At 41.7% G+C, this 14,333-nt stretch overlaps 2 protein-coding genes across 3 annotated transcripts; both read right to left on the bottom strand.

The window, feature by feature from the left end:
* Positions 1 to 2,090: 2,090 nt before the first annotated feature.
* Positions 2,091 to 3,896, bottom strand: rxfp3 (relaxin family peptide receptor 3). The gene has a single exon (XM_034603071.1). The coding sequence runs from the start codon at positions 3,594 to 3,596 to the stop codon at positions 2,367 to 2,369; it is 1,230 nt and encodes a 409-aa protein (XP_034458962.1). The 5' UTR covers positions 3,597 to 3,896; the 3' UTR covers positions 2,091 to 2,366.
* A 2,862-nt stretch (positions 3,897 to 6,758) lies between these two features.
* On the bottom strand, positions 6,759 to 14,218 carry btc (betacellulin, epidermal growth factor family member). 2 transcript variants are annotated; one of them, XM_034603026.1, is made up of 5 exons: positions 12,259 to 14,218; positions 11,461 to 11,568; positions 8,600 to 8,717; positions 8,169 to 8,315; positions 6,759 to 7,979 (listed from the first exon to the last, which is right to left on the bottom strand). In XM_034603026.1, exons 1-5 carry the CDS (start codon positions 12,296 to 12,298, stop codon positions 7,832 to 7,834), a joined length of 561 nt encoding a protein of 186 aa, XP_034458917.1. In that variant the 5' UTR covers positions 12,299 to 14,218; the 3' UTR covers positions 6,759 to 7,831. The 2 variants fall into 2 exon arrangements, with proteins under 2 accessions (XP_034458917.1, XP_034458916.1); XM_034603025.1 differs by having other exon boundaries at positions 8,600 to 8,720; positions 12,259 to 14,216.
* Positions 14,219 to 14,333: the final 115 nt, after the last annotated feature.

The raw sequence follows: 14,333 nt of genomic DNA, 5'->3' as shown, positions 1-14,333 counted from the left end.
CTCATGATCTCTGCTACCTCCTCATTATATCTTCGCTTCTGCTTCCAGGCAGAGGGAGCGAGATCAGTAGCTCCCTCACTTTTCAAAGCCTTTTTCCCCCTCTTTTAACACACTGACATCTACAGAAGTCAGTTGCTGTGTCTGACGACACCACAAATATTTCCATCCACATTAACCAGGCTTCAGTTGTTCATCGCTGTGAATCGGGCCCATTCAAATGTGATTTTCTTATGTAAATCCACATAATATCTATAATTGTTTGAAAATGCATTTCAAAGCACCCTGGAGATCAATAGAGATATTAGCTTTTATCCTGAGGAACACCCATTTCTAATTATGATTTTGAGTAATTTTTCCTCCAATAACAGATTAAATGCTTTGTGTTTGTGTGTGTGTGTGTGTGTGTGTGTGTGTGTGTGTGTGTGTGTGTGTGAGGTGCTTTTATTCATTTGAAATCAGATAAGACTGTGGAATGTGCATGCAATTAGCCCCTACGCGTTTAGCTTAATTAAAAAAACTAAAAAAAACTAAAGCTGTGTTGATCTTAAAGTGTGGAATATTAAAATGGGTTTGTGAGACTCCTATCTTCGTCAGATATGCATGTACGGGTTCTGTTTCTAATTTCATTAGATTCTTAATGTTTGAAGACAGAATTGAACCACGGCATTTGATTAAGTCCTGAACTTTCTGTTATCTGGTGGTTAAACTATTGGTCAGTGCTGAGACTCTTAAAGGACCTTCTGCAACATTGTGTTATTGTTGTGGTGATTTGCCACCTCTGGGGTGATTTTTGGAAATGAGTATGGTGTTGAGTACATTTCTTATTAAAAGTCACTTGTTGACACATGAATTAAGGATCAGAGATCTAATACCCAGCTTTGACTCACATGGTAAAAGTTGCTGCTTGACTGCAAAAAGTCAAATACACATTATTAAATCACTTAGATGTTCCTAATTTCACCATTAAGCCAAAACAATTCAAGGTTCCATATGTGTTTTAATGGATAGTTACTGGTTTGAATTCCTGCAGGCACTAAGAGAAATTAAATAAATGTTGTGCTGGGTTGAGATGTGAAAATTGTATTTATATTAAGTCGATCGACCCACCTTCTGAAGTTATTCTCAACTTGACATTTAAAAGTGTATGCACTTGCACGTTTTGTTTTGCTTAAATGGCAAATATAAATATAAATAAAGGATTGTGAGATTAAGGTCTTTTTAATGGCAAGTTCCTCCCTTTTCTTTTTTTCATAGGATAGAGATGAGGAAGCAAACTAATTAGAAGTTAATGGGCTGTTTAACATAGCCCAAAATTCATTTAGAAGTTATATTCACTGAATTAATTCCAAGGGAGTTCTGCATAAACTATGACACAATTATGTTACAGATGTGCGTCTGGGTGGCTGATTTTTAACGAGGCCTCTCTCGTATGTGTGCACAACATAAACAAGTTTTCAGATGCTTGATCACGATTTAATAAAAACACAAATGCTCTCAAAAGGGCAACTTATCGAATACTTATACTGTGGTTTGACTTCAGAGTTCTCTTACTCAGCCAAGATATGCATCCCAGGTACCAGCTACATCAATATGGGCCACAGATCAATTTAATTACAATATTTAAGACAGCAAACTCTGAGCTATTAACTCAATATACAATCAAACTCCCTGAGACAAGAATCATTAAATAAAGTGAATTTATAAAACAATGAGGAGCTTCTCTCCTTGTGTTTATACAAATTAGTTTAAGAGAATGTTATTATAACCACTAATGTACATTACTTTAGTTAATATAGTGTGATGTAACTGCTGTAATGGTATAAATCACCTTTCTGGAGTGTTTGGTGTGCAGGCGATTTTTTTGCTTTTGACACCATAGGCTCATGCCACATTCAGAATTTACTGTATGCATTCATTAACGTTGTCTAGATCAATTATCGGTACGGTGTGAAACTCGTTGACTTAAACATGAGGATATGGATTCATGTGACGTCAGAACTGAACGATTTCATGAATGAATACTGGCCACGATGTTGTCAATGCACTTTACTTTGCGCATTTGACATTTTAGACGAATATGGCACAAGAGAAAATGCCCTCCCCTCTTTTATTTTAAAGAGGAGCTGAGAGCAAAACCACAGATGCGAAGTGGGCAAAGTGACAGACAAGCAGGAGCCAATGTGATCAACTGAGATGATGGGTGGTTTACAGGCCAGTTTCTGTTTGCGCTCTTCTCGCCAATTACGCACATCCAACTTGGACGCACACTGCAGCCCCTCTGCCAACTGCGAGAGATTGTCCATTAACATTAAAACATGTAATAAAACTCACAGAGCATTAAAGTACACAGTCCGTGGCACTTTAGACTAAGTGCTGTTTTGTGGCAGATCTCTCCTGTCATTGTGCATCACTGCTCCCGGAGGATAAAACACAAGAGGGGCCTCCCCGGGCGCGCTGAGGGGGACCAGGACGTGTCCCTGTCCGTCCGTCTCTGGCTTTGTCGTGGCTGTGATCGGCCTGATGGTGGTGAGGGTCGGCGAAGTCATCTGCCAGAAGAGTTTTTTCAGCGCTTTCCTGAACTCCCGCCTCATCAGGCAGTACAGGATGGGGTTCAGGCAGCTGTTGGAGTGCGCCAGGCACACGGACACGGGGAAGACGTACACCTGCGTGGTGTAGTACTCGTAGCTGAAGTGGACCACGTTGAGTTTGATAAGGATGCCCCAGGCTGTGAGCGCCTGGTTGGGCAGCCAGCAGAGGAAGAAGGACAGCACCACTATGGTGACGGACTTGGTGACCTTGGCGCGTCGTTTGGCGCTGGAGGAGTTGATGTTTTTGGAGGTGATGAAGCGCAAGAGGAGCAGGTAGCAGGCGGAGATGACGCCCAGAGGCACCACGAAGCCCAGCAGCACTTTCTGAGAGTGATAGAGCCCGAGCCAGAACTGTGCGCTCCCGTTGGTTTCGGGGAATTTAACGAGGCACAGGTCCTCGTTGGAGACGCTGACGGTTGTGGAGAAGACCGCGTGCGGCAGCGCGGCGGAGACAGCGGCGAACCAGATGAGGACCGTGATGCAGCGCGCCGAGCAGCAGTGCGTCCGCCGCCGCCTGCCCTTCAGCGCGGAGGCCAGCGACCAGTACCGGGCCACGCTCATGGCTGTGAGGAAAAACACGCTGGCGTACATGTTCATGGCTGTCACATAGGAGACTATCTTGCACATGGCTTTGCCGAAGAGCCAAGTGAAGTCCAGCGCGTTCTCCACCGCCCAGAACGGCAGAGTCAGCACGAACTGGAAATCGGTCACCGCCAAACTTGTCACGAAAAGGTTGATGGAGGATTTCTTCCACACGCGTTTGGACTTCATCAGGTACAGGACCAGCAGGTTCCCGACCAGACCGAGCGCGCACACCAGAGAGTAAATGACTGAGATGATAATCCTGACAACCGCGGCGCCATCTCCCACAAAGTCCGTTTTTCCAAAGTCTGACAGGTGGAAACTGTCAGCGGAGGCGGAGCGGTTGGTCGCGTTAAAAACGAAGCTGAAGTTAATCCCTATTCCCGCTGAGTCTTCGTACAGACCTCCGATAAATTCCCCAGACATTTTAACTTGATCCCCAGGTGATATTCAGTAAAGTCATGACTGTAGATCCAAAAGCTTCACCTCCTGTAAAACTAGAACCATCTTTGGATTTTACGCACTTGCGCAAGCCTCTATTTTAATAAAAAAAAGAATGTCTATAATCACGTTAAAAATGGTGCCAAACTTTCTGTGAATCAATGAAAAAAAAAAAATTAAGATGTCGCTGTGCGGGCATCAGAGCTGCTCATCAGGTCTCCGTGTTGCTGTGAGCTTTTCTGCGCGCGTCTCAGCACTTCAACCGTGAAGAAAGCGTCCTGACGCAGCGCCCAGGAGCGATCTGGAGCCGGGCTCTGATTAGAGGACATGTGGTTAAAGAAGAAGAGGAGGAGGAGGAGAGGGAGGTGGGTCCATGACTTTTAATTTGGCTTCCCATTTATCCCACTTTCAATTGGCCGAGGGTCAGCAGTGAATAAGCCATACCGATCCATTAGTGTTCACCTGGCAGGATGGCACAGATGAAAACCAAAAAGAAGGTGCGCGGAGGTGAGGATGAGAGGAAATAATTTAAAAACGGGTTGAGGAAGAATAAGGTGGTGAGCAGAGACAAAGAGGAGGAGAGGAGGGACAATCTGAGGAGGGTGAATACCATTCACAGTGAGGTATGGCAAGCGTAAAGGATAAATATATCACCATGAGCCAAATATCCATAATGCACAACTAATATATAGTATAATATATAACAAGCAAGGCACTATACCTTTCTCTCTATATATAAAATTATTAGTATTCAATCCATCCATCCATCTATCCATTTATCTGTCAATACCAAAGTCCTGCATTCAACATTCGTGCTATTAATGTGAGTAAAATGTAAGTATAAAAGTATCAAAGTGTCCTTGACTCGTACTGGTGTTTAGGCTTTTGTCTTATTATTACAGAAGCATAAACATTTTAATGTTACATCTGGTTAAGATGTGACTAATGATCTGTCACATAGTTTAATATGCTCATTATGAGGAATTGAAATGAATCAGCAAAACTAATTTGCAATAATGTCAAATAAATTTAGAGCAGTATATCTTATTTATTTTCATATAGTATATGATCCCTTATGATCCGACCATCCCAACTTGATAACGATGACTGAAAAATGAAAACATAGCTATATATATCCCTCTGAAACTCTGAAATGTAAAGTAGAAGAATAAAGATGCTTGAAATGGAATTTTTTATGAAGTACCGTAAAAATTGCACTTTAGTAAATTACCTGAGCAAATGTACCTTTCTTAGATTTCATCATTTGGTGAATGGAAATATCTGTGAGGGCTGTAGTGTTTTGCTGACCTCCAGTGGCGGTCATACAAACTACAAAAACTGAACACAAACACATGGGACAGGGGAGGATACACAACACATGACCTGGCTGAACAACTCCCCTCGCTCCTGCTGATCTGTGAGGTGCAGTGTCTCTCTCTGTCAGTCTGTTCGGTACTCAGCTGCTGCAGCCAGCCGCTCGCAGACATACCACAGGAGAACAGATGGAGTCATTAGCAGTCAGTGTGAATCAGTGTGTGTCATCCAAGGTCTGATATCCACAACAGGTCCACTGGAGCGTACAGTCACAAAATAACAGGGCAGAATTATGAAAGAGGTTTTATACTGCGCCTCTGCTCCAAATCAAACATCCACAGTATCTGTCTGTCTTATCAGCCTCATATTTCCAAGTCCCGCATTGACACACCCCTCATATAGAAACTCCAGCATTCCACAGCTGTCACTGTTGTGATGGCAGCCACACACAGGTCACCTGGAATTAGGTCATAGATCCTCAAAGCTTGGTTGCAGACAAAGAGAAGAGAATAGATTGTTGTACGTAAACCTTTTCGATTAGTGTAACCGTCTGAAGTTCAGTTTGGTTCTAAAAATACCAGTAGCTCTGGGAAACATGCTGCATCACTTCTTTGCAGTGTCGGTTGCAACGCTGGCATTTTGATTCATTCATTTTGATGAATACTTCTCAAAGTTAACTTCATTTTCGCCCTGGCATAGAATATGAAAAAAGCTAAATTTTTCAAAAGCAGTGCACGGCAACAGAAGCCAAAAGCACATCAGTCAGGTCCCTGCCTCTGCTAAATGAATTACAGCTGACGCACAGCGAAACGCATTAACTTCCACCAGAACCCGACCAAAACAATTTGTAATGTGTGGTTAGAAGCTTAAAACTTGTTAATGGTAAATAATGATGAATTACACATCAAATACATCAATGTATTGATTGATGATATAGATTCAAAAGGGATTTCAAATGTGTTCATTACTCAAACCCTGAAAAATGAAGTAACAGCTTGCAGGGAGACACAGTTGGTGAAGAACAGAGAGAACGGGCAGGAGCCAGTAACTGAGATGAATAGTTTTTGGAAAGACTCTTATTTGCCTGCCAAGAGTTAGATAAGAGGATCAACAGAGCTCTCATGTCTGTGCAGGCCGTCAGCCGGGCTTATCTTAGTATAAAGACTTGAAGCAGGGTGAAATGGCCAGGATGGCTCCATCCAAAGGTAAAAATAAAAGTGCATTAGCACTTGTGAAACTTATACGATCACTTTCTGTTTTGTTTCTACTTTGTGTGCATGCACCTGTCTGATAGTTTCAAATTCAAATGTAGATAACGAGTAAAAAACCCCAAAAGTTATGAACAGTCTCATAATATATAACACAGTAAAGCTGATTTAAATACATTAAATAATAGTTATACATGCTGTGTGTATCCATCTCATTCATTTATATCTTCACACACTGGCTAGTTCAGTTCCTCACGCACACACACACACACACACACACACACACACACACACACACACACACACACACACACACACACACGTTTAAAAGAATACATTGGCAACAGTGTGAGTATCAATGAGCAGGGATGAGATAATTGCCGATACTCTATGTTCACACTCTTAAGGCAGGAATTTCTTGGCTCTTGCTGCAGTCTCCAGCTGGTTATACACAGCACCATAGCAACAACACAATAAAAAACCGTAACCAAAGTACAATCACCTGAAAGGGAGTGCAATCATTTCCTTGCCACTTTGTTTGCGTAGTAATACTGCAAATATAAGGCACATGAATTTAGTGACATTTTCTGTTCAATTCTTTTCAATCATTTAAACGGACAGCAAATACACAATAGACATATTTATTAACGGAAAGAGCAGGAGCAGACTTCACCGACTCTCTCTTAAACGTCCTCATTCTACATTTAGATGCAGAATTAATGCACACACAGACACACGTCACTGGCAGTTTGGAAAGTGTCTCGTACAGTGGAGCACTTTCACTTTGGCCGAGCCGCCGCACACAGGCTGAGCTGTTCTGCCTCTGCAGCTCGGAGGCTGGCCGGCTCCAAATACACAGATCAAAAAAGACTCCAGCACAAGTTCTCCTTGTCCTCGTCCTCCTCGGCCGTCCAGACCTGCAGCCTTTACTAATACGTGAGGCTCCTCTTGCATTGCTTGTGTTGACCAGTAACAATATTCTGCGTGAGTTGCCAAGGAGACATTGCTTTGCACAGAGGAATAAGTGATCAATGCGATTTTTTCTTTGCATTTGTGAAATGACACCTAAGCTAAAAAAGCAGCAGTAAACAAAGTAGAAATAATGTCACACAAACCTACAGTACATGCTGTAGCTGCTGGCACTTGTATCTCTCTACATTCAATGATTTATAAACTTGACATATTTCCCCAAAGAGAACATGGACTCAAGTCACTTTCCTCTCAGTCTCGGTGTCTCCCACACAGACCAATAACCTCATCAATTGTGACTTGCTGTCAGCTCCTGTCACAACTTCTTTCCAGTATAGCAACACTTGATTAAGAGCCGTGCAGGCGGCGTTGGCAGGCTACAAGTGCCTGTATTGGAAAAAAGTGTCCCTGCCAGCGCACGACCATCCCGACACTCATCCCCAACTCGTTGTTTATCATAAATCCAGGGAGTCATCTTGTCCTCAAGTTACCAAGACAGGGCGCAATTTAAGAGAAGGGGGGCAAACTCCATGTGCTCCAGCTTGATTGAACACAGCCAGAGACATATTATATCCACAAATGTCCCTCCGTCTGAGCGGGCCTCCGTCCTGTCCAGCTCAGAGACACCAAGCTGCCGTTAGTGTGAGACAAAAGGCAGCAGCTGCCACATGAAGGACAAATCCTCTCATATCTAAACAGTTCCAAGACACACAGACTCATGCAAACTCCTCATACAGTGTTCGTTTCAGGTGGCTCTGTTGAGTCTGCTGTTGGGATCGTGTGCGTCGCTCTAGTATCCATCATGCTGAGCTTCTCTGACCCGTTCCTCGGTTCTTCCCTCCGTCTGCCCCTCCATCGGCACAATCTGCTGCTACGACTGTCAGAGAAACACATATATCAAACACAGGTGCCACGTACTTATCGTACATGCAGCTGAAATAACAGAAACCTCTGTTTTAAAGGAATAGTTCCACATATCAGGAATAACACACACACACACACACACACACACACACACACACACACACACACACACACACACACACACACACACAGAAAGGCTTACTGTGAACAGATGCAGATGAACACTATGAGAAGAATGAGCAGCACGAGCCCGCCAATGACGCATGCAATTATGATTTGTTGTTTCTCTCCTTTCCGCCAGTCCAGGTCCAAATATCCACACCTGGAGCCAATGTAACCCTGGTGACACCTGGGGCGAGACAAAACTAAAGATTACTTTCATAGCCTGCTGTTTGTCTGCTTCTCCAAATATAGAGGGATGTACCTATTCACAACCCATTATATTGCAAGAACGTAAACGATGAAAGCAGCGTCACTCAAGCAGTTTCTCTTTCATCCATTCTGTATTAAGATCATCTTGCTCAATAGTTGTTGCCAGGTTTCTCTTTACTCTACTTTATAACAATGTACATTTACCTCACTACAGCTGTAAATTGTAATTTTCCCCATCTTTCAGCAGTAGACGTTTCTCACCTGCAAGACGGTGCCTTCTGTTTTTGAATGTAACGACACTCCCCGTGGATACAGTAGTGCACCAGTTCTTCAGGACATGTTGAGAAGTGGCCGCTCCATGGCTCTCTATCTCTTGGGTCTTCTGGAGAAAATGAATAATCATTTTCAAAATTTCTGTTCCAGATAAGTGCCACATGTGTGTTCCAGTTTAAGTTCACATTTGCTAGTTGTATGTTTGGGAACTCTTGGGCAGTTTTTGAAGTGGAAGACAGTAAATACATCCACTGCAGCATACGGACATAAAAAATGAATCCATCAGTACTTTGGGCGTCCAACCAAGTCAGTACTTAGGAAATCCCCTTGGTGTCTTGCCAAGCGTGAGAGGATCAATATCACTCTCCTGCAGTATCTATTTGTTCATTGTAAGCCTGCAGCTGGCAGCAGGATCGACAGCTACAGGCCTAAAAATGGGGAAACAGTTGGACGACTACAAGTACAAATGATCTCAGCTCCAAATAATCCCACAACATAAATCCTTATAAAATAGCAACCGTGGTGCTGGTAGGTGAATTCTAGTACCTTTGGACAAATCTAGGCTAGCTGTTTCCCCCTGCATGCAGTCTTTATGCTAAGCTAAGGCAATCACCCAGCACCACTGGCTCTAATATAGCCAGCAAGGTTTGGTTAGGTATAGGCTCAGTTTAATAGAAACAACAATAATAACAACAAGTGTAATAGCATCACAACTGCAACCCAAATGGAAAAAAGCAAGTAGAGTCGCTAGAGGGCGTCATCGCTTGACCATAGGTGTGAGTGTCATGTGTCAATCTTCTCAATTGACCTTGGTTAATAAAGCAACAAGCTAACATCCTAAACTTGTTTTAGTTGTCACGTTTTGTCAGCTTGCTTCTTTGACTTACGCCCTCGCCTCCTGGCATGCCGTGATATAAATAGACTGTGTGCAATACGATCCATGGAGGAAGCCGGCCTGTCAGTGCCAGCAAACGCCTGGTGTCATCGGGTCTCACTTATCAATTAATGTGATTCCTCACTACATGAAGCACATGATGATTTAATCTCCATTTCACATCTATAGCCAGCTAACAAACACACAGTGAAACACACCCTGCAGCTGCTGGTCGACCATAACGTTGACCTTATGGCCACCACTAACCACAGGCCGCCGCTATCTTTACAAGTCATTCCCCTGAGATTATATTTGAAAGCGCTCTTGTAAAACAACACCACTGTTGAGGTGACATCAATGAGAGCGCTTCGGTTGTTCACTGCAACACGAGATGCGGCCTGCTGCCATGACCTCAGCGATGAAAAGATAAATATCCAGTTACAAAGTTTAAAGGAATAACTCGGGAAACACATGTGTGTTTATTTGCTTTCTTAACAAGAGTTGGTTTAGATGAGAGGATAAATACCAATCGTGTCTGTTGAATATTTAAAAAAGAATGAAACGTAAAAGCAACATTTTGTGGTTTTAGAGAGATGAAATTATGTTTCCCCCCATTTTCAGTCTTTATGCTATGCTAAGCTAAGTTAAGCTAAAGCCGCTAGTCAAAGCTGTTTGTTTAGCAAATTAGAATGTTATCAATCGTGTTATAAACTTTGTAGGTCCCAAAAAGTTTAGCAATTCATAAAAAAAAGTGAATTTTGATGAAGATTTTTCTTTTTAGTAAAACATATTTCTAATTTGAAAATTTGTTAATAACTTTAACCTCAACAATCGTGTTGTATATATGACTGAGACAGTTAAACCTTATATCTGATTTGGCACTAGGTGCATAAAGGTAATTGAAAGCTGCAATTAGACAGAGTTTTAACCAGTAGTTCAACTAACACTAATGCAGTAGCAATTGTATTTTTTAGCAAATTTCTTGCTAGGCAGTATAACATTGGCTATGGCTATGTGTTGTGTCTTTCTATTTTGTTTTATTGGTTTGTTGATTGAGAAAGTGGAAGATCCACTAATGTATTATAGTTTGTACGTTTGCCATTTCGAGTTGACTTACAGCATGCACGCTTGGAGGTCCTAGCTTCGTTTTATCAAGGGATGTTTTACACGTTGCTGAATTAAAATGCCCTGCACCATGAGGATGACTTATTATCTGGGGATTATTACTGAATAATGTCAGTAACAGCCAGGAGTTACAGGTGTATATTCAACTGAACCAACAGGAAAATCCACAACAATGGCGTCCTGCAGTGACCCTGTATGGGGCAGTTGGAGTGTCTGACCTGAAGCTTGATAAATGCTGTTTAATAATAATTACTTTAAAGATTTCAAATTAAATTTCATGAATAAAAAATGTCCGTTCAGACATTTTCCAATCATTTTAACTGCATGAACTTACTGTGAAACACGTGGCCTATTTCTACATGCAGACATACAAAACATTTATCTCACCTAAACCTGCAAAAATTATGAAATATCTTTTGTACTTCTAAAACTGTAATTATTGGGATTTCTACAACGCCACAATGACTTCTTGTTTACAAAGTTTATTGGTCTTGATGAGGTAGCAACGCATGCGTCATATGATTGCTAAATACTATATTTAAAAGCTCACTAGTCAGACTTTTAGAAAGACTTTAAGTTTAAACTTAATGATGGATTTATGAATAGCTGGTGCAACCCAGTCCAGGTGTCTGGACAGTCTCCACAATTAAATGCCTCTATCTCTGTGTTTTTCCCAATTTCTTCCTTTCCTGTGAGATGTACTTATGTAAATTTGTGTTTGCATGTTCATATCCACTAATGTGCTTTGTCCATTGTAATATTAAATCACCATCTTGAACGTTCAACGCAAAAAACAGCCTTTTGTGACACCTGCGGAGGAACCCGCCCCTGACCTCCTGTCCATATCTACCTGTGCAATTGTCTCTGTTGCCATGGTGATGACAGTTGTCTATAGTTCGATTGGTGGACTCCACGGTGGCGTTCCCCTCTGCGATGCAGTATTTGCATATGGCCAGAGCTGCGGGAAGAAACACAAACAGAAAACACATCACACACACACACACACACGCAGACAGACACACACACACACACACACACACACACACACGCACACACACAAACAGATGATACAAAATGCTCAAATATTAAAACCAAGTTGTTAAATGTATAGCATCACATAAGAGATAAACATTTTTAAAATCCTAATCTGAGTTATTATTGAGTCAGGATGCCAGCTGGCCTTGTTAGAGAGAAAGCGGTGAATTCGCTCATTCACGCCCACTTCTGCCTCATGTCGTGTGTCATTTTACATAAGGGACACCAGTTTTGACAATGATTAGCATATATAAATATCGCATCACACTACTATACAAATAAAGCTCAGCAGGTAGAGAAATGTCTTCAAACCTGACAGGGGTGCGTTATTCAGAAAGCATGAGGCTATTGAATAAGTGCACCAACTATATAAACAATACAGAATTAACCTATACACTGACATTCTAACTATATATATGTCCCCAGATGTGTAACTGCCACTAGGAAGATGTTAGAAAACGTATTATACGTAATCATATGTAAACTCTGTGGCTCTCTGAGGCTGCAAAACTCTAATATGATTATAGATAATAATTACTATGTTATAAACACATCCCTCTGTTTACAAGTGAGCACAGATTCAAGTGAGAGGGTGAAACAACGCAAAACGTACCTGTTATTATTCCCAGATAGAGTCTATACGCCTTGGCCATCTCCTCACAGGATAAAAGTGCGTATCCCAAAACTGAAAGTTCAGTGTCATTGGCGAGTAGAAGTCAAACTGGATCAGTGCTTTCTCAGAGGTCAATGACCTTTGAAAAAGGTGTGGACACGCTGTGAAAGTTCCCCAGTGACGTGTCGTGTCGTGCTCCTTCATTGATGGCGTTTAACTCATGGTCTGAAAAGTCTGAGGCTATAATCAAAGCGCACACGCAGCTCAAAGTGGCTCCCTGCATGGACTGGGACTGGACTGCAAATACAGGGTGAGTGTGAGAATAGAAAAAAGGGGGGTGGCACTGAAACCCAACTCTGCTCTCCGCTCCCCGCCCACACCTTTAAAGGAGAACACCAGCTCCATTCAAGCCACACAGGTTATTTCCTTGTCAGAGAGCAGCTGCACCTGTACACCTGAGACTTTCCTTGTTTTTAAGAATGGAGTGACAGACGGAGCAGTCACCGCCAACAACCTGTTCAGCAGCAAAGCACTTTACAAATACATTTCTAATTTCCATGGAAGGTTTTCATGAGCTCTGAAGGTTTCCTGGACCAACAGAGAGCAGATGAATGTGGGAGGAGGGACAGAATCAGAGGATGAGTAACACCACTGTAACATCTGGACTCGATCCAGACCGACCCCTGCAGAGTATGACTCAGCTGGAGGAACGTTTAAAGGGAACGGTTCAGTGGCAGCGACTAATGTTCTTTGCTTTTCCTGAGTAGTTTCATTTCCTTAAACCTTGTACCTCCACTTCAACACATTCCAGAGGGAGGGAGATGTTTTTCTGTACAATTAACTGGCAGGGGTTTTCTTTGGTAGTTTTTCCTCATTCTTGTCGAGGGTTAAGTGCAGAGGATGTTGCAACTTATTAAGCCCTAGAGAGGCCAATTGTGAATTGTGAATATGGGCTATACAACTGAAATTTGATTAAATTTGACTAACTGAATCAAATCTTTACAGACAAAACATGTAACGCAATGTTACAGCATTGTTTCTTACACATTAATTCATCAGTGATAATTGTCTTGTAACATAACAATGAATAGTAGAGCAGTTACATGCTTCCCCCCAAACTGAACAAGTCAAATCATAATTTTGATCATTTAAGTGTATTGGGCTGATAAGACATATATTTTTTAACTAAGTAAAATATTAAATGCAGGACTCCATTAAGTAGTTGAGTATTTCCATTTTGGTTTTCAGTTACTTTTAATGAAGAAAGATATTTGAATTTGGAATATTGAATGGTGATATTTTGAGTCTGTAAACATGACCAGCAGATGGCACAAGTCACCTCGCTCCTCCTATGAAACAAATAAAGACTTTCAACATATCCTGACACCTAACATTGTGCTTCTAGCTTGTTTTTATGATGTCATACATTCACTTTGATTTTTACAATATCTATGTATGACCAGCCATCAGAAGTGAAGCGAAGATTCCAATCAAACCAGTCTCTCCATGACGCTCGCGTGCTTTTCCTATGATGATTAAATCTGCATATGAGAAACGGTTGACCCCTTTGGCAAAAGGATGGAAAACATCAGAGAGAACATGGAAAACATGTGCCATGTGCCAAAAACCTCAAGCTGTGCACGAATCTGTTTGATTATTGTAAAAGAGAAAACTGCACAGAGAGGTTTGAAAACTAACTAGATTAACCCCTCGTGAGCTGCCCAGGATTTCAATTCATTATCTTCAAGCCACATCTGAAATCAAAGCCCCGCTGGTCCACCACCATAGCAGGAGGTTTAAGAGGAAGAAGAAAAAAGTAAGTTGAAACAATTTTAGAATTTGTCCAATCCTGAAGGCATTTTGAGTCAATATATAAAGATAAACTGAGAAAAACATTAAAGATTATATCACATTAATTTCCTGTAATCTATGTGATCATTGTAGGTGCATATACTGTTTGGCTGTGATAGTTTCTCCCTATAGGCTAGAAAAAAACACTATGATATTCAGTATAATACTTCAGACACTGTACCTAAGGTTCCACAAAAATCTTTAACATTTTTGTATTGTTGTGA

The sequence above is a fragment of the Hippoglossus hippoglossus genome, chromosome 12, assembly GCF_009819705.1.
Source record: "Hippoglossus hippoglossus isolate fHipHip1 chromosome 12, fHipHip1.pri, whole genome shotgun sequence".
NCBI classification, from domain to species: domain Eukaryota; kingdom Metazoa; phylum Chordata; class Actinopteri; order Pleuronectiformes; family Pleuronectidae; genus Hippoglossus; species Hippoglossus hippoglossus.
Note: the sequence above shows the minus strand (reverse complement) of the source record. Positions and strands in the feature narration are given on the sequence as shown.

Coding starts and splice junctions, on each gene's coding strand:
- rxfp3 (XM_034603071.1), bottom strand. CDS start 3,596: ATGTCTGGGGAATTTATCGGAGGTCTGTACGAAGACTCAGCGGGAATA.
- btc (XM_034603025.1), bottom strand. CDS start 12,298: ATGGCCAAGGCGTATAGACTCTATCTGGGAATAATAACAG. Junction 8,316..8,599: donor CAGAAGGCACCGTCTTGCAG/GTGAGAAACGTC, acceptor GTCTCGCCCCAG/GTGTCACCAGGGTTACATTG. Junction 7,980..8,168: donor TTCATCTGCATCTGTTCACA/GTAAGCCTTTCT, acceptor TTTCTCTGACAG/TCGTAGCAGCAGATTGTGCC.